The sequence below is a fragment of the Trachinotus anak genome, unplaced genomic scaffold, assembly GCF_046630095.1.
Source record: "Trachinotus anak isolate AG129_WGS33_773 ecotype Australia unplaced genomic scaffold, CSIRO_AGI_Tana_v1 ptg000028l, whole genome shotgun sequence".
Classification (NCBI taxonomy): Eukaryota; Metazoa; Chordata; class Actinopteri; order Carangiformes; family Carangidae; genus Trachinotus; species Trachinotus anak.
The window spans coordinates 721,378-741,412 of NW_027273879.1; the positions used below are offsets into that span (position 1 = coordinate 721,378).

Here is a 20,035-nt window from a genome sequence, read left to right on the forward strand (position 1 = left end):
CCCACTTCAGAGGCTCCTTCTTTTCCCAGCAACAAGTCAATGATTCATGACCCGAGAACAAGATTTTACAGACGAAACCTCCCCATAGTCCAGACTGGACGGTCGTCTTCTTCAGCTGAGTCTGTTTCTGTACAACTGTCACACTTTACAAGTGTCCAGTTACTTTTTAATGAGGAACACAGCTCATGTTTGACACCTTAAACTGCTGGCAAAAACACTTCAGGAGCTGCTGTGGAGTTTTCGATCATGTCGCACAGTCTTCCTCAGCAGATGGTTGACTTCCCTTACAGTGAAAATACCCACAGCTGACGTGCATGTCGTGTTACCATGGTTACCTAATGAGTGGTGACAAGTCACATGTTCAGCAGATGGATCAAGTAAATCAAGGTCCACATTCAAACCTTGTTTACAGAGCTAAGGACATAAAAAAAATAGTAAGAGCACCTTTTTTTAATGGACTTCAAAAAAAGACAGTTTTGAATTTATCCTATAATCACACGTCTACTGTCACACAATCCTGTGGCTGAACTGGTTTGAAGTGGACCAGAGTTCACTTGGAACCAGACCCTCCTCTTCAGGCTGTCTTCATCCTGTTGCCTTGTCTGCACCAGATTTGTCACTGCTGGCGCTCCAGCTCTAAACAAACTCAACCACATAGGCGAATCCACCAGAGTCCTCTTGAACCACACTAAACAGGTTCAGTAAAGCTCTAACAGGTTCTGCTGCCTCTGCTCCCCCCTCCTCCTCCAGCTGACCATGAACGACTTCAGCGTGCATCGGATCATCGGCAGGGGTGGGTTCGGAGAGGTGTACGGCTGCAGGAAGGCCGACACGGGGAAGATGTAAGAACGACTTCACACTCAGCCGATGGTTGTCAGAGAGATGAAGCTTGAAGAAAAAAAAACAGAAATGATGCTGCATGTTTTTGTTGTTTTGATGACAGGTACGCCATGAAGTGTTTGGACAAGAAGAGGATCAAGATGAAGCAGGGGGAGACTCTCGCGCTCAATGAGAGAATCATGCTGTCGTTAGTCAGCACAGGGGTGAGTCACGCACAGCAGTACCTGAGTATTAACACTTCCACTGACAGATGACACAAACCTGCTGTAGGACGTGATCACCTTTCAGACGTTTCATAGAGACGTCGATAATAATCTCACATTGTGATATTTTTCATAAATTTGTGTAAAGTGAGTCTAAGCGAGCCTCAGTTCACTGCTTTGCTCACTGTTCATTGGAGCTCAGCATGTGACAAATAAAACTATGAACTTCAGTTGAGTGGCAGCGTTGCTTGTACCTGAAACATAAAATACAATGATATCCCCTATTTATGGATTCTAAAAAACTGAAACACAAAGATAATATTATTTAAAGGATACCACCCGCTGTAATAATAATCTTTGGGCTGGGTTGTATTTTGGTTTCGCCTGAACCTCTTAGGTTATCAGTTCCAGTCAAAAGACATTTCCCTTCCAAACTTCTGCAGAACAAGTACTTTTGATACATTTTGCTGATAATAACTGGACTGTTACTTGCTTAGGACTTTGATTTGAAATAGAGAATTTCAACATTATGATATTGGTATTATTATGTAATTAAAGGATCTGAATACTTTAGAAAACCACTAATATGACTGAGAACTTCACATACAAACTCAGTGATGCTTCACAAACAGCGGGTTCAACCCGGTCCAGAAGCTTCCTTCTTTCTGTGACACCTCCATTCACCATTTAGCATGAATGTGTCTTGAGCTCATATGTGCTTCAGGTGCAGAACATGTGCCCCTGGTGCAGAGAAACACACACGACCATCATCATCATTTCTGATTTTAGTTATTGATCAAATTCTGTTTCTGCAGGACTGCCCTTTCATCGTGTGTATGACGTACGCCTTCCACACCCCTGACAAGCTCTGCTTCATCCTGGACCTCATGAACGGTAAGGTGACCCCCCCACCCCACCCCCACCCTACCTGCCCAGATTAAACTTCTGCCTCAGTCAGTCTGCTCTGAGACAGAAAGATTGGATTACTCAGCCTGTCGCCGGCCGCTCAGGTCATTCCTCCCACAGAGAATCAAGCGCTGATGGGATTTTGACCTCAGCGATGACGCTTCGCACCACAGCCACCTGCCTGTATGAGCCTTCCTACCGTCCAATATCAGCCTCCTCTTAACTTGCACCTCATTGTTAGTGTTTCCTCTGAAGGAATGGCCGGCAAGCAGCCAGTTTCCGAGCCTCATCAGAGGCTGCACTCAGGGTTTCCAGACAGTCTCACAATCAAAGCCTGAGTCACCTTTTAAAGTCAACACAGTCATCATCATACAGTGTAAAGTGTGAGGCTGTCAAAGCTTCAGTTGAGCTATAAATACAGCCAGTCAATATATGCAAAGAGTGAGACAGCTGGACAGTTGGTGAGGAGGGAAGAGTCATAGAAGGCCTCCCATCGATTCCCATTTTCTCCCCTGAGAAGATTACCACAACTTATTGATGGATATTGATTGAGGTATGAGGTGTTATGAGGTCATGCTGACGCACTCTGTCTGTCCGTGTGTGTGTGTCTGTGTGTGTGTGTGTGTGTGTACGCGCGCTCAGGGGGCGACCTGCACTACCACCTGTCTCAGCATGGCGTCTTCAGTGAGAAAGAGATGCGTTTCTATGCGGCTGAAATCATCCTGGGTCTGGAGCACATGCACAACCGCTTCGTCGTCTACAGAGACCTCAAGGTAGACGACCCCCCCCAACAGCTACTGTGTTGTTAAGATACACTGTTGTTTATTTCGACTGTCCTGCTGCCATAAATACTCACTACAACACCACATGTGGATGAATCCGCCAATAAAAATAGTCCCCAACAAATGCACCCCAGTTTGAGTAATGTTTATTGGGCCTTAACTAACAATTATTGATTAATCTTCAGATTATTTTTTTGAAGAAATTGAAGCATGTGTTTGCTGAATCAACAGTTATTCAGCCCTGACACTCTGGTCCTCCAGAGGAGTCAGTGGAGAAACTGCGGATAATTCAGAACCTGCTGCTACATTTAAACAAAAACAAGGAGGGGAGAGCAGATTCCTCCTGTACTGCTACACCACGCCGCCTCCCTCACAGAGCTCTTAATGGGCTGGCCCCTCTTACATCACTGACTCTGTCGATTTATGTCCCTCCACGGGCCCTGAGAGCCTCCACAGCAAATATCCCCCAAAATAAAACTGTGACTGTCATCCATCATGCAGCTAAACTGTGGAACAACCTACAAAGAAATAATAGAGGGGGGGGGGGGGGGGGGTTCAGTGGACATTTTTAAATGACAAAAACATACGTCTTCAATTTAGCTTTTAATTAGCTCAGTTTTTTTTATGATTTCCCTGTCTTCACTCTCTTTCTCCTTTTATATGTGTCAAAGCACTTTGAGCTGCATCCTGTGTATGAAAAGTTCCATACAAATAAAGTTTTATTATTTTTTTAAATTATTTTTCTTGAAATGACTGAAACTATTAATGATAATTGATTGATAACTGATTAACCTCTGATCATTTCATTGCTAAACGTCACTGAGCTTTTTTCTTTAAATAAAACACTGAGGTGTTTTCAGGAGGAACCAAAGGCCTCAGAGCTGAGCGCCACAGACAGCAGCTGAATCACTGTGTAGAGATGGACTTTGGTCTTTTCATGGGGTTTGTTGACAGTAAGAAAAATATAGATTTAATCTGTTGGGCTGTCAATTAATCAAAAAAACAATCAGAAGGATCGTTAGCTGGAGCCCTGTTGTTTCACGTCACGTAGCCTTTAGAAGAAATGTTGATATTCATATTGTTTAATGGTAAAAGTTATGACAGAGAGAATGATGAGATATGGACGAGAAGCCTAACATCACAGTTGTGTGCTGTGTGCCTCAGTCCACCGATCCAGCACTATACCTCCACAGATGCTGCTTCAAAGCCCGAGATTCATATCAGCTGTGTTTTCAGCAGTCCTCTGTTTTTCCTCCAATTCCCCTGTTTGGACTGGTTGCCATAATAATAGATATATTTTGCTGGAAGTCAGGGAACAGTTTTAGGGCTTTAATAAACAGTGCAGTACAATGCAGATAATACTTTGAGGCTGAGTGTTGGAGGGGGAAGGAGAGTGAGTGAGTCACGGTTTTGCCAAACAGTGGAGGATAACCAGGACAGGAGGCTTTCGTTTACTGCCTGGGTCCACACTGAGTTTTCTCCTGGTGAGCGGAAATTGTAACTTAAGTTGTGAATTAGTGAGGTCTCCAATATTGTTCACAATAATCTTGATCTTATCTCTCGTGCTCTCCATCAGTATCACCCTCTCTCTTCCTCTGTGTGTGTCCTCCTGCAGCCAGCTAATATCCTGTTGGATGAGCACGGTCATGTGCGTATCTCCGACCTCGGCCTGGCCTGTGACTTCTCCAAGAAGAAACCGCACGCCAGTGTGTAAGTGAACCCATCTGTGTGAAACCGCTCTCACTGGATTTTAATCATCGCTGAACCACGTGTCTGACATCACACAATAATTCCATATTAAAATACATTTGAATATACTGATGGACGACTCATCATTTATCAGTCAACAAAGGAAAGAAAAACCTTTGAACCAGTTTGTTTCAGCTGCTGATCAATAATCAATATGTCAGAACTGGTGCAGCTCAGCTTATTTTCAGGTTGTGAGCATTAAACACACAGTCTGTAACTTCTGCTGCTAGAGCTCTCAGTGTGATGTTGTGAAATAGCATGGGATCATGGGAGTTGTTGTTTTCACCATCTCCTCCGCTCCACAACAGAGCAGCTGATTGTAGAGAGAGAGAGAAACAGTAGAAACACTGAACAAAGCAGTTTGACATTAAAGTCAGTGATTGGCTGACGCTCTTCAGAGACACAGGACGTCTCTGATTGGCTGTCTGACATTTCCTCAGCTTGTTTCTCTGAGAACTTCAGATCCAGACGTCAACGACTAAAATCCTTCATCTGGTTCAGATACAGAGCTGAAAACCACCAAGGTGGAGAAAGAGGATCTGAAACATGAGACTTCAAACTGAGCTTCTGTCAGATAAACACAACACTGACACCTGAGCAGACAGGATATGACATCACTGACAGGCAACCAATGAGACGGAACATTACCATGATTAAAATCACAGACTTCTCTGTTTGAATTGATGGAAACATTAGTGATGATGTAAGAACACAACTCAACAACCTGTAGAACAGAGGTCTGGTTGTTTGTAGATGTCATAATGAAGAAAAGTTACCTAGTGTAACTTTAATCAGGCTAGCATTAGCTTCATTAATGCTAATGCTGATCACAGAGATGAACTCAGTCTGTGTTTTGTGGTTTATAACTTCAGTTATAAACATTTTACTGGAGTCGCATCAGAAAAGAGACGATGTGTCTGTGTTAGTAAGAAGATTACAGATAATTACCAGTGAATAATACCAATATTAAAAACGATCATAAACCCATCAGTCACATGTTTTCCTGCAGCATCACAGAAGCAGCTTCTGTAATTTACCAGGAGCTAAAACAACAGCTTCTGCTGCTGAGGGACATATTTGATTTCCCTCCTCCTCTAATATGAATTCTGTGCTAACGGCTCTGTAGTGTGTGATTCTGCTCTCGCTGTTGTAAAAAGTAATGATTGTGTATTTGACATGAAGCTGTGTGTGTGTGTGTGTGTGTGTGTGTGTGTGTGTGTGTGTGTTTTCGTTCGTTCTGCAGTGGCACTCATGGTTACATGGCTCCAGAGGTTCTCCAGAAGGGCACGGCGTACGACAGCAGCGCCGACTGGTTCTCCTTAGGCTGTATGCTCTTCAAACTCCTCCGAGGGTAAACACTCCAGCTCTCATCTCCTCTTTCTTCTTCTTCTCCTCTGTGCTTTTTGCTCCCAACACGTCATGACTTCCTGTCTCCTTTCAAACCTCCTCAGCCACTCTGAGTGAAACCTTTGAATCTGCTCTCGCCGTTTTCCGCATCTCTCGCCCGCTCGCCGTCTGTTTGGTGTGCGTTTGATCTTGTTTGTGTGTGTGTGTGTGTGTGTGTGTGTGTTTGTTTGATCTGGAGTGTGTAAATGCCAGAGGTCTAGGCCCAGTAGGTCTGAAATCAGGTAAAAGGGGGATGTGTGTGTGTGTGTTGCCAGGTTGGAGCGAGCGTGGAGTGTGTGTGTGACGTGTCTTTCCATTGATGTTGGGATCAGTGTGTTTGAACACTTAAAAGAGGAAGAGTGTTGGTCTTTGGTGAAAGGTTGGCTGCAGGTTTCACCACTTGAATCCTCAGTGAAACTGATCAAGAGCAAAACACATTTAATGACATGAGTTCTGCTGCAAACGAAGCTGAATGATCTTTATTCTGTGTCGCAGTGACATCACGTCAGGGTTGAACGATACCACCACTGCAGTCAGGGCCTGGTTAGCTTAGCAAACAGGTTTGGCTCTGTCCGGAGTTCAGAAGTTCTCCTCCCAGCTCCATCTCTGTGCAGACACAATGGAACCAAAGCTTGGCCTCAGTGTGCAGCTCAGTCACCTCAGGCTGTGGTCCAATGAGAAATGTTTCCAGGATGAACCTCTCCCTGAAACCACAATAGTTTTAGAATTCTGTTTTATGTTTGGCTTAAACAAACATGTTGTTGGCAGGTATATCTGTTTAACTCTGAACAGCGCCAGGCTAACAGTCCCCCCCCTGCTTCCAGTCTTTATGCTAAGCTAAGTGACCATATCCAAACTCCAAAAGCCGCAAGTTTTTTCATTTGGGGGTGGAGCTCCACAACAAGCTGCACATCATTTTAGTTTTATTTTTTTATTTTGAAAAAAGACATCAATTAGACACTGAACTAAATGAAAACCTGATGATCTTAACAAAGGAGAAATTCTCACTGACACTGATGTTCTGTTGGAGGTTTCTTCCTGTTAAAAGGGAGTTTTTTCTCCCCCCTGTCGCCAAGTGCTTGCTCTTTGTGGGAACTGTTGGGTTTTTCTCTTTAACAAAGTAAGGTCTTGACCTTACCCTGTAAAGTGCCTTGAGATAATGTATATTATGATTTGGCGCTATACAAATAAAATTGAATTGAATTGAATTGATTTAAACATCTTTTATGAGCTTAGACAAAATCTTTGATTTTATATTTCAACTCATGAAAACTGGGAGTTTTGTATTTATGTGTTTGTTCAGTGTGATTTGTTATTGAGATATAAACTTGTACATGACTGAAGGTTTGACTCCTAAACCCAGCTGTCTATAAATCAGCCCACACAGTATCGTGGGGTCTTCACACTGTGTTTTTCTTTTCAAGTGTTCCTGGTGTTAAAGTCATGTGAGGTCAGCGCTCCGTCGCTCCTCCATCAACTTCACTGTATCCACAACACTCGACATGAAAGCAGGCAGTCTGACCTCCGTGTCTGCACCAGGTCCTTTCCTTCTCTGCGTTACATTCAGATGTATCTGGAAGAAGCTCTCTGATTGGACCCATGAAGTTCAGACTTAGATTCACTGATTAACGTCCCTCCAGTCCTCGGTCTTGACGTCATCATGCTCCGGCTGAAGAATTAGACTCATTGAAGATGTAGTTTGGAAGCTGCTAGTCTCTCATTAAAGCTGTCGGTTGCCATTTGATCATTTACACTTCGTGCAGTGCGGTGCTCTCTCTTTGTATCCTGGATGGAGATGCTGTTCTCTCTGATAAATGTTTGTTTGATAAGTGGGAGAGCTCAGTGGAGGAGCTGCCTGCGTTTTGTACCAGATCACAGCGTGTTTGTCTGTGAAAAATCTCTCGTTTGTAAATTCTTCAGCTCCCTGAGAAATGTGTAATTTAGCTGCTCGGCTGCAGCGATCGTCTCTCAGCATCCAGAGGAACAATTTGGTCCCAAACTGCCTCATGAAACCTTCATCTGACTTTATGAAAAACTGAAAAACACTGGTAATACACGTTAAAGTGCCACCAGTGGAGACAGAGTTTTATAGAGGAGCAAATGAATTTAATCAGTAGCTGATGATCATTAAAAAACCCTTCACTGTGCAGGAGCAGACAGGTGTAAGATTTATACTCAACAAAATAAATGCACACTTTTGTTTTTATCCCATTTTTCACTCACACACACACACACACACACACACACACACACACACACACACACACACACACAGAGTTTGTTTCTCTTCAATTTTCTTCACAAATGTGTTTGAAGTGATGGAGCTCATCATCCACCTGACAGGTGTGGCCCATCAGGATGCTGATTACACAGCAGGGTCACTGCACAGGTGCGACCAGGGCAGGTGGATGATGATGTTGACAAAGGAGACATTTGTGAACCAGATTTGAGAGGAAGCTGTTTTGTGAGCTCAGACAAAATCTTAAATGTTTTACTTCAACTCAACTTCAAAAACCAAAATGATGCATTTATATTATTGTTCAGTATATTTCCCCAGTGAAACGTCTATTCTCTGTTCTGTCTTTGCACAATCAGTGTGAAATGTAACAATAACTGTGAGGTTTGGGTGGAGGGTGATTGGAGGGTGATAACATGCAGATATGACGAACAGTGCGAGGCGTGCAGCCACGGCACCGTACAGTCCAAACATACTTTGAGGTTCCTGCAGTTTTTCTCCAGTTGGAGACGCGAGTTCTGCAGAATCATTAAAGCTGCCAGTCAGCACTCGAACCTGCAGGTGGCTAATTAGAGCGAGTACGATCTGGGTCATTTCAAATTACCATTCGTTAATTCATAGTGTTGTAATATTTATGAGCACATGCTTCACTTTTCACTGAGGATGTTAAAGTATGAGGAGTTTTCAAAGGGGTGCGTGTGTGTGTGTGTGTGTGTGAGAGATGTTTCCTGTTCTTGCTCATCCCTCCTCTTTGTGCCCTCCTTCACCTCACCTTACCTCACCCTCACTCACACCCTCCCTCCTTTTTTTCCAATAATCTATAATCAGAGTCTCTCTCTCTCTCTCTCTCTCTCTCTCTCTCTCTCTCTCTCTCTCTCTCTCTCTCTCTCTCTCTCTCTCTCTCTCTCTCTCTCTCTCTCTCTCTCTCTCTCTCCCTGCTCAGGCACAGTCCCTTCAGACAGCACAAGACCAAAGACAAACATGAGATTGACCGCATGACGCTCACCATGGTAAGACATCTACACGCTGCATGTTTCCTAGAAGCCAGTGGTGCACATGATGCATCTACTGAAGGAGTCTCTGTGTAAACAAACTGTAAAGTCTTTACTTAACCTGAGCTCATGGGTTTGGTCCATGTTTAACTTGGAGTTAATACCAAGTGCACACAGATGTCTATATCCCTATGCATACTGTACCGTGTGTGAGCAAACACTGCGAGGATACCTGATGCACGTTAGCTAGATGACGCACACCTCACCTTCCTGTATGAGACAAACTCTGGTGCCACGTTCACGCATTTATTTTCTGCACCTGCTCGACAGAGACGAACGTCTGTTGTTGTGCAGGGTCGTCCCTCCGTGTCCCTGCAGCTGCCATCCAACACTCAGCTGTCTGTTTACTTTGCTGTGTCATGGGAAGACACGGAAGATGAAGCATATGACAGAAACCCAGCTTAGATAAACTGAGCCAGCAGCCAAGCTTAAAGTACACCCCTTGGGTCAAATGTGTTTGAAGCCTCATCCAGTACAGGTGCAGTCAGGGAGTCAGGGAGCTGTGATCCAGAATCAATGAGGATCAGTTTGTGTTAATGAAGTTTAAAGTTTCAGTTCAACGTCTCAGGTGAAGCAGGAGGAGCAAAGTTTCTCTGCTCACTCAGTTTAACACCTGGATGAGTTTGGAAGGTGGACGTGACTTTTCATCGTAGGAGACATCTAGTGTCCGGCAGTTAAACATTTGAAGTGATGCATATTTGAGTGTTTCTCTATTGTCTGAACAATGAACAAGAGCAATATCCAAATCACAGCAGCTGCAGTTTTTATGAAAAAGGTCAAATGTGTCACAACAACAGAGCAGAGAGGCCTCCACCCACAAATCATATTCTCCAGAGGAAGATGAAGATTGTTCATCACATCATCATCATCGTTTTGATATTTTTTTCAGTTCATTCATATCACATTGTAATTCTGCCAAAATAATCACAATATGATTTGATTTTATTTTATTTTTGTTTGTTTCATCCTAGTTTCTGAATGATATCGCGTCCTGTGCAACTACTGAAACATGACTCTGATTTATTACAGTGACCAGTTCTGTCCACCTTTTCTATCAGTGATGACATCATTGGATTCACCAAAATAAAAGCTGAGATTTAGGATTGCATGGCCGAAGGGTTAGAGCACATACAAACAAGCAGATTTTGCCCCACCCCCCACCTCCCACCTCCCACCTCAGTGGGAACAATGAGTCTGAGAGTATACGTAGATTCGCCCTCCCTCTGTGTTCAGACTCCCTCCCCTCTCTCTGTCGGTGATAAAAATTGATCCATAGCTGAGTTCAGCTCAAGAGTTTAACCTTTCTCACGCTGCACCTCCCCTGAAGCCCCCCCCCCCCCCCCCCCCCCAAGGAGGCGCGCCTCACACTGAAGGCTGCTGCTGCATATACCCAGCCTTGTGTTAGACAGTGTGAGTGTGTGGTGGACTGAGGAACACACTGTTGAGCCGTTTGATGTCATCGGTCAGATTCAAACACTCGGATGAATGGTGACCATTGAGCCCACCCAGTGACACATCTGCTCACACCCACCTCCTCTTCTTCTCACATCCAGGCCTCAGCTCGGCGACACGTGTTTGAGCACAGACACGTTCACAGTGACAAACTGTAAAGTGAATTTCAGCCGCAGCAGCAGTCGTCCGTCACAGACGGCGTCCAACTCTGTGTCCGTTTGTGGGATTTGTCAGGACATGAAGCGATTGAGAACGATAGCTGCTGCCTCCCACACACACACACACACACTCAGGCGCTGTTTGGTAGAGCAGACCTTTAAACAGAGAAAGTATGATCTTTCATATCACAATAAATCCAGATTAGGATTTTAATCCAGCCACTTAATCTGGTTTATCCTCTTAATCCTTGTCTGGTCTGTGTGTGTGTGTGTGTGTGTGTGTGTGTGTGTGTGTGAGAAAGAGCGAGTGTCTGTGAGAGACAGTTGGGGGGGGGCTGCAATTCGGCCCCAACCAGGCTAAAAATACGGCCCTATATGTCTTTGTGTTTATGAAACATGATGAATGGTCTCATTGAATAAACACGACAGGAGCAGACAGCAGTGAACTGAGCCGCCAAGACAGGAAGAGATGGATTTGGGGGGGGGGGGGGGGGGGGGGGGAGGAGGAGCGGATCCCAATAGATGGCACTGACTCTGAGCTCTGAAACGTCTCCACGAAGACGCTGAGTAAAGAGCGTCAGCAAAAAACCAGAGGGTGGAGGTGTGAGTTGTGCTGCAGTGGAGGTTTTTAAACTGCGAGGCGCCTTCCCAGGGGGGCACTGAAGAGTCCGGGGGGGGGGGGGGGGGGGGGGGGTGAGGTGAGGTGAAAGAGAAAGGTGAATCTTTGTCCCATTTATAAACGGGGGACAACAGTTAAAGCTGCAGCACCTGATTTTAAAAAAAAATCACTCTCCTCTCCAAGTCTCATCTGAAGCCACAGGACACATTCTTGGAGATTCAATGATTTTTACTTCCTGATCATAAAATTATCTCCAGTGTCCATCACAGATAAACAACCTCTAATCTGCTCAGAAATCATAGAAAAAAAAGATGCTGCTTGTAACTTGTCAAGTTTTCTTCAGTCCCACAGTGATGCAGTCATCTGCACACTGCAGACAGGAAGTGCTGTTAGTTAATTCGCCACATTTTTTATTTTGATTTTTTTTAAGAAACACAGGTGCGACTGGTCCATGTTTCCACTGAGTGATGTTATTTGAATAAAACTTTCTCTTCTCACAAGATGGTTTTTAAACATGGAGACAGATTTCCAGCACCTGCCTCTCGGCTGGACCTGGCTCCCTGGGGCCCGATACAGCAACACCTCCACTGTGACAACCTGTGGACGGACGGACAAAAAAGTCAACAGTTTAAAAAGTGGGATGGTTGGCAGGGGGTGAGGGGTTGAGGGGGGGGGGGGGTCCACAGCGTCAGACTCTCTTTGACAGCCTGCTCTCACCCTCCGGTTCCTCCCCCCTTCTCTTGCAGAATGTGGAGCTGCCAGACTCTTTCACTGCAGAGCTCAAAGACCTGCTGGAGGGGCTGCTACAGAGAGACGTGTCCAAGAGGCTTGGCTGCCAGGGCCGAGGGTACGACACACACACACACACAAATATGAAAAGTTCATATTAACCGCCATCCCATACCAGCGTGCGTGTCCGCAGGCGTGAAAACGAGCTCATCAGTCAGACAGATTTTGCTCATTAAGGCTGAAAACACCGGGTGGCGCGGTGAAGACGGATGGAGACAGACAGGAAGTGATCCGATAGAAGCTGAGCTCATGACTAATTTCGTCAGCGCTGTCGTTTCACATCAGCTTAGAGCTGCAGCCGAGTGATGATCAGTGTCTGCGCCGGGTATTTGGCTAAAAAGCAGGATTATGAGTGTGTTTGTCAGAGGGGAGTGATGTGGCAAACACTGCCACCTAGTGCACACAGGAAAACAAACATGTTTGTTAACCCCCTCCCCACCCCCACCCCCCCTCTGTCTCTCCCCTTCTGTCTCCCCCTCTCTGTCACACACTTGCAGAGCCCCAGAGGTGAAGGAACACCAGTTTTTCAAAGGCATCGACTGGCAGCAGGTGTACCTGCAGAAGGTGAGTGAGCCTCATCTCTTCATCACTCAGCTTCTGATCTGCTGTTGTGCTCGGTCTAAGTGACTCCAGCTCATAACACACAGACTGATATGATCCATTTCTGATATGATGCCCTGAAACTGATCACGTTTCAATCAGAATCTGTTTTTAATCCTAATTGATCTGAATAAGGTTTTTGTCAATGTTAATCTGAGCAGAATGTCAGTGTTGTCTGGAGGGAATATTCAAACATTAAAGGGCCTGTGTTTGTGCTGTGGCTGCCACTTTCTCAAAAGATGAAGATAATAAATAATTTGTTCATTTGCAAAACTTTCTGTGACTAATTCATACATGAGGTTTTACTCTTTCATCAATATAAATCAATACATTTATTATTTGGGCACAAATATAATATATGATAATAAATAAATAAATATATATATAATGATATTGGTGTGACTGTGGCTCAGGACCGGGGTCGTTCACTAACCTGAAGTGAACATCCTCCTCCATGGTGCTGAGCCTCAGTTCACTTTGCTTCGTGCTGCCTTCACTATCAACAGAAACCTGTGGTCTCCTTGTGGTATCTCCTCAGATACACAGTCACTACAGCAGCTGCGTGTGTCGGCTTCCTGAGTGCGGCGTAAACATTAACACACAACAATACAGCTCTCTTTAACTGATCTGAGAACATGTACATTAAAACCACTGGTTTATGAGTTCAAATCGAAATCCTCTGGAGTCGTTCACTGAAAACAACACGGACGCCGTCATGTCTGTCTCCGTGCGGCTGTGACCTCATGATGTCGACATTAAGACAGTTTGTTAAAAACTTTTCAAATGTGAAGTGGAGGAAATGTTGTGGTTTGTTTGTGCAGCAGATCAGGTGAAGTCATGTTTAAAGCAGCACCGGATGGAGCTCCACCAGTCATTAGTCCACTCCAGTCACAGTTGCTATGGTTACCCCATCACTTGAGGGAAGCGCTGCTGTGGGACTGGAGTCTTGTTGTCTTGCTCACACTCGTCTGTTTCTCATTCTGCGGTTTTAACAACACCTCTCTGTTCTCCCCCTCCGCCTGCAGTACTCCCCTCCTTTAATCCCACCCAGGGGGGAGGTGAACGCCGCCGATGCTTTTGACATAGGCTCTTTTGACGAGGAGGACACCAAGGGCATCAAGGTAACACACTCTGACACGTCCGTACGTCTCATTTGATGTGACACCGCAGCTGCTGTGTGTACGGTGAGCATCCATCACTCATGTCCTGTCTCCAGCTCAAGTGATGGAAGACGTTCACAAATGAACTCAGTGTCTTCATAATGTAAATATGGACATTTCGGTATTTAGAAATAAAGCAACATGTTGGAACACGCGATAACAGATGCAGAACAGCAGATAACAGGAAACATCGACCTAAAGTGACACCAACACAGACCCAGTCAGCTCTGCAGGTAGTGAGAAACTAAAGCTGCTGATTAATGGATCAGTTGATCGTCATTTTCCAGCTTCTCATATTCATAAATATGAGAAATATAAGTTCATAAATTGTGATTAATTGTGATATTTTTCACAAATTTCCCACATTTTCACATTTATACAGCATCATCCAGACACAGGGCAGCTCAAAGTGCTTTTCAGAGGCTTTGAAGTACATTAAAGTACCATTTAAAAACAAGAACAACAAATTTGAATTAAAAAAAAAAACAAACATATTTTGTTGAAGTTATTTTTGGGGCATTTTTTGCCTTTATTTTGGTAGGCACAGTGAGAGAGACAGGAAAGCCCCATATAAATGAAAATACTGAAATGATTGCATAACATCAGGTAAGAAAAGACCATTTTACAAGAAGTTATCAGCAGATGAGTCAATAATGAAAACAGTCGCTGGTTGCAGCCCTGATGACATAAAAGTCCTCATCATACGAGTGACGTCAGCGTTAAAAAGATTCCCGCTGCTTGTCGATGTGCAGGTAAAGAGCAGAGCAGCCTCCTCGTTCATTCACACGTGCAGCAGGTTGTTCAAACAAATCAATGAATCTATTGGTTGATCATCAGAAAATCTGACACCTTTTTGATGATGGACTCTGCAGCTTTTTTGTCATATTTGTCAAACTGAACAAACTGTTGCAATATGTCACTGTGACCTTTTTAAGAAAAGGATTAATCAATGAATTTTAAAAATAATTTGCAGGTGAATCAATAATAAAACCCTCAGTCACTAGATAGACGTGTTGTGTAAAAGCAGCTGCAGTGTGAAAGATTAATTCATATTATTTATCAGCCGCAGGAAGGTGAGAACAGACTCCTCACACCTGTTTGTGGGTTTTTTGTGTCAGTTTCCATCCATTCTGAAACTTTGAACGCTCGTCACACTGACACCAAAACGCCGATCACAGATAAAGATGTTACCAAATTTACACTGAGTGAGATGAGCAGATAATTTCCTCCAAATAAAGACAGGAAACCAGATCACTGAGCCACATCCTAAAACAAGAGGGGCAGGTAGATTTGAACTACAACCACACTGCAGCCTGCTGGCTCTCACATGGCAGTTTGACAGAGCAGCAGCCAGCACGCTCTGTTTTCTAATGTGTGTGAGTGCATCACAGAGACGTCGCTCAGAGAGCATCAGTGCATCAAGGTCGTGGAGGGAGAGAAGGAAGGGACGGCTGAGCTGGGACGTTCTCTGTGGCTGAGTGCAGGCAGCTTCTAGTTTACACTTCCATTCCTGAATCCCCGAGGCAGAGACGGCTTCTCCTCACCTCTGCAGCTGCAGCTTCACAGGCTGGTCTGAAGCACTGAGACATTCAGACTAACGTGAAGCTGCAGGTTCCTTTGTCCTCGTCCTCCATTAACGTTAATGTGGCCTCGGTAACAGTTACTCATCCTCTGACGCTGCACTGTAGAGCAACAACACACACAAACACACACACACACACACACACAGAGCGTTTGTTTACGTGTCCCCAGACAGAGCTCGTCATTAGCACAGGAGCAATAATCTGAATAACTGCTGTACAGTAATGGAGGACAGAGGTGTGCAGCTCCAGTCCCCTGGTGTTCATCCAGTCACAGCAAAATGACTTTGTGTCTGCACAAGTGCACGAGTTTCTTAAAGAGACAGTGAAGGTGGAAGTCGCTGCTGGAAACAAATGGACAGAGGCAGGATTTACTGCTGGATTTAAATCTCAGTGTGAAGGTTCACAAAGTGTCAGCTGAGTGTTGATGTGATGTCCAGCTTGGACTGTAGGTGAGATAATCTACTGAGGAGTGACGGTGACGTCTCCCCATGTTTCTAAGAAGAGGAGAAACAGTCTGACACAGTGATACACACTGACACACACTGACGACCACTGTGATATTTATAGTGTTGAAGGACGATGATTATCGGAGTGATCTCTGACAGGACGATATTTGTCTTGTTTTCCCATTAATGTGAAGTTTAATTTGTCCTGCCATAGTGTAACGTAAACAACCACACTTACAACACAGTCCCACACACTCACACACACACACTCACACACACACTCACACTCTGACCAGCTGACCGTCACTGAAGCACAGTTTGTTGTGTGTAGATGCTGTGCTGTTTCTAAGCTGCTGCTTTTCATGGTTGTAAACGAGACTTTTAGAGAGAGAGACAAAGAGAGAGAGAGAGACAGAGAGACGGAGACAAAGAGTGAGAGAGACAGAGAGGCAGACAGACAGACAGACAGACAGAGAGAGAGAGAGACAGAGTGAGAGAGAGAGAGAGTGAGAGAGAGCGAGAGACACAGAGAGAGAGAGCTGAAAGCCATAAACAGCTGAGTAATTACTGTGAAAACTCTGGTTATTGATGTAAATCGTAAACGCTTTATTTGTGATTTGTGTGATGATGATATTGGTTTAGAGCCATGAAATGTATTTTTCATCCTACTGTCATCACTCAGGGTATCTGAGAGAGAGAGAGAGAGAGAGAGAGGGGGGTTTGGTTGGTTTGGTCTCTCTCTCTCTCTCTCTCTCTCTCTCTCTCTCTCTCTCTCTCTCTCTCTCTCTCTCTCTCTCTCTCTCTCTCTCTCTCTCTCTCTCTCTCTCTCTCTCTCATTCACCATCATCATATCGGCTCTGTGCAGTTTCACAGGCTGACGACAGGACGATCGCTCGCCCTGTTACTGAAACACACATGAGAATGTGGTGGTGACAGATGTTACGATCTGATCTGAACTGATCTGAACCTGCCAGACTCACATGAGCAGATTGATCTCATGAGGTCACATTTAATGAAAAGGAAATCTACAGTTGTGTCTAAACATTTGGCAGAATGTCGTCTTTTTACCACTGAACTCTGAAATGAGCAGGTGGTGAAGTTCCTGCAGTGGATGAACTCGTGGTTAACGTCCCGCTCTCGTCTCTGTGCTGCAGCTGCTGGACAGTGACCAGGAGCTGTACAAGAACTTCCCTCTGGTCATATCAGAGCGCTGGCAGCAGGAGGTGGCAGAGACGGTCTACGAGGCAGTCAACTCGGACACGGACAAGAGTGAGGCTCGCAAGAGGGCCAAGAACAAGCAGCTGGGCCACGAGGAGGGTAAAGACAGCGTGACAGGTTGTAAACACAGTAACGGTGCAGAGTGCAGCAGCTGACGCTCTGACCCTGTCTCTCTGTGCAGACTACGCCCTGGGGAAGGACTGCATCATGCACGGATACATGCTGAAGCTGGGGAACCCGTTCCTGACTCAGTGGCAGCGCAGATATTTCTATCTGTTCCCCAACCGTGTGGAGTGGAGGGGGGAGGGGGAGTCGCGGGTGAGTTCACATCACAGCGCACACACACACATACTGAATCACTTTGTGCTCCATGTCCATGTGTGTCTGTCCTGAAGCGACGGTGTTCTGCTGCTGCTCATCTGTCTGTCTGTGTGAACTCTGTCTGTCTGTCTGTCTGTCTGTCCTGACGCCACTCTGAAGGAGAAGTGGCTAAAGCCTTTTAGAAAGCAGAGAGATGGGGTGAGTGTTAACACCAGGTCCAGGTCCCTGCTGTGTCCTCAGAGTCCCTGCTGAGGTCTAGAGTCTAGTCCAGGTCCCTGCCTCAGACTCAGTAGTGTGTCTCAGTCTCCTCCTCAGTCTGCTGCTGGTAGATGAAGTAAAGGCAGAGCTGCTGGAGTCTTGGACCTTGGCTCAACTCAGAGCTGCTTTTAAGTCACAAAAGTAAAACACAAGTCAGTGGACGTCCCTCTACTTAAACCTGAGTTAACCCTTTGAACCTTGACTGACTTAAGATCACTCCCCTTCCTCTCGGCATCGTCTCTGACGTCCACTGAGGACAAGCGTCCTGCTGATCTGATCCGGTCAGTGTGAACTGTCAGAGCTCCGTCACTGATTTGCTGCTGCTTCACACAGGTTCACTGCTTTGTTCAGTTTCTTCGTGTTGTCTTCTATGTCCAAATTGCACTGAGTGGACGCAACACACCTCCATGTTATATATATGTTAACTTTCTTCTCCTTGTCTTTCAGTTAACATCAATCCCATCAGCATGGTTCACATATTTTCAGAGCTCTGAGTCATTTTATCTTGAACGCCAGGTAAACTGTAGAAATACCTCATTCATCATATAAAGTGATCCAACAGGAAACATAACACGTGTTTTATTCTGAAGGATCCGTCTGCAGGCTGCAGGTCGTACAGTCCCCGCCCACTTCGTGTTCCGTCACAGCGCTGTGCTAACTAGCTGCTAGCTTCTTTGTAGGAGCGCTGAGTGAGTTTAAAAACACACATTTACCAGAGTGCACGGCGGCTAGCAGCTCACTCTCTACTGGCAGAGGTGGAGGAAGTGGTGGGGGAGAGGGACGTCAGCCCCTGTGACCCAGACACAGAGGAGCAGTAGAATCTGGAGTAAATTGATCCATGTTATAATATTTTATGTGGAGTGGAGGCAGTTGTTCACACGTTTGTCCTCTTATGTCCAGCTACTGTCGTCTTCACATGATCCGCCTCAACATCTTGTTTTGACATCACGTGTGATCGTGTGGTTTGTTCTCAGCATCGGTTCTGACACAACATATTAACATATGATCTGTATTTACAGTAAATTAAAGCTCCACATAAACAGATCAAAGACTAAAAGTAAACTATAGGAAATTACTTGTTAGTGAAAAGAGAGAAATTACACAATATTTTTGTATCCACCATCAAAATGTCTCCGCCATTCCAGCCAATCAAATGTTAGCATGCCTAAATTGATCGTCATGGAGACGTGGCCTCATCAGAATAATCTAATGACTTCGCTCCAAACAGTGTGAACGAGTTCAGTGAAATATTGGTGGAGACGTGTCTCTATGTCCATATTCAGACCTGCGCTCGTGGTGGTTTGGACACCTCGCAGTCACGCCGCTCCCCCACAGTCTGCAGACGGATCCCTCTCGTTTCATTGGCCACCGCAGCAGATGATAATTGTGTTGCAGCTAAAGCAGAGTCTGGTTGAACTGTTTTTTTGCTGGAGCCTTCTGCTCCTGGTCCAGAGTCGGTCTGAACGTGGCCTAAGACCAGCAGCTGCTCTGAGTCAGGGGAGTGAAAAGCTTGAATGGGTTCAAAGGGTTCAGAGCACGGCACAGGTTAAAGCTGTGACCTGCTCTGAGGATTGTTTATTGTGCCAGGACTTTACCAGACTTGTTCTCGTCACCTCTGCAGCTCTGCGCTGACTCCGGTTCACTGGACTGGAAGTCAACTTTGGAGCAGTAGTCCTCCAGCTTCAGCCCTCGTGCATCATTATCTGTCTTCTGCTCAGTGCACTTCACCTCTGCTCATTTTCCATTGATCTCTTTTGTTCACAGCAAAACCTGCTGACGATGGAGCAGATAGTGACGGTGGAGGAGACGCAGATTAAAGACAAGAAGTGCATCCTTCTGCGCATCAAAGGAGGGAAGCAGTTTGTGCTGCAGTGTGAGGTGGGGGCCGCGTCTCGGTGTGTGTTACTTCTGAGCGGTGTCGATGAGATAAAGACAAAGAGCTGATCCCTGTGGTTTTTCTTCTTCTGTGTGCAGAGCGACCCGGAGTTCGTGCAGTGGAAGAAAGAGCTGACCGAAGCGTTCACAGAAGCCCAGAAGCTGCTGCGCCGAGCCCCCAAAGTCATCGGGAAGGGGCGGGCCGGAGTGGTGGAGCTCTCCAAACCCCCCCTCACACACCGCAATAGCAATGGCCTGTGAATACACACGCATTATAAATACATAACACACACACACGCATATATATACACACACACACACACACACACACACACACACACACACTGCATCCCACCTCCCCCCTCCTCATCAGCCACAGGACATTTGCTCTGACACCTTCCC

At 45.4% G+C, this 20,035-nt stretch overlaps 1 protein-coding gene across 2 annotated transcripts in view; it reads left to right on the top strand.

The window, feature by feature from the left end:
* Window positions 1-20,035, top strand: part of grk3 (G protein-coupled receptor kinase 3) — a 55,445-nt gene extending 35,410 nt beyond the window's left edge. The window contains exons 8-22 of one of the 2 annotated variants that reach the window (XM_071466025.1): window positions 751-842; window positions 944-1,043; window positions 1,859-1,937; window positions 2,592-2,722; window positions 4,347-4,441; window positions 5,724-5,831; window positions 9,046-9,112; window positions 12,130-12,230; window positions 12,670-12,736; window positions 13,798-13,893; window positions 17,116-17,278; window positions 17,361-17,497; window positions 18,206-18,274; window positions 19,523-19,636; window positions 19,733-20,035. In XM_071466025.1, the coding sequence (XP_071322126.1) occupies window positions 751-842; window positions 944-1,043; window positions 1,859-1,937; window positions 2,592-2,722; window positions 4,347-4,441; window positions 5,724-5,831; window positions 9,046-9,112; window positions 12,130-12,230; window positions 12,670-12,736; window positions 13,798-13,893; window positions 17,116-17,278; window positions 17,361-17,497; window positions 18,206-18,274; window positions 19,523-19,636; window positions 19,733-19,894 (1,581 nt within the window). In that variant the 3' untranslated portion in view covers window positions 19,895-20,035. The remainder of the gene's footprint in view (window positions 1-750; window positions 843-943; window positions 1,044-1,858; window positions 1,938-2,591; window positions 2,723-4,346; window positions 4,442-5,723; window positions 5,832-9,045; window positions 9,113-12,129; window positions 12,231-12,669; window positions 12,737-13,797; window positions 13,894-17,115; window positions 17,279-17,360; window positions 17,498-18,205; window positions 18,275-19,522; window positions 19,637-19,732) is intronic. The other variant, XM_071466026.1, reaches the window with a different exon arrangement.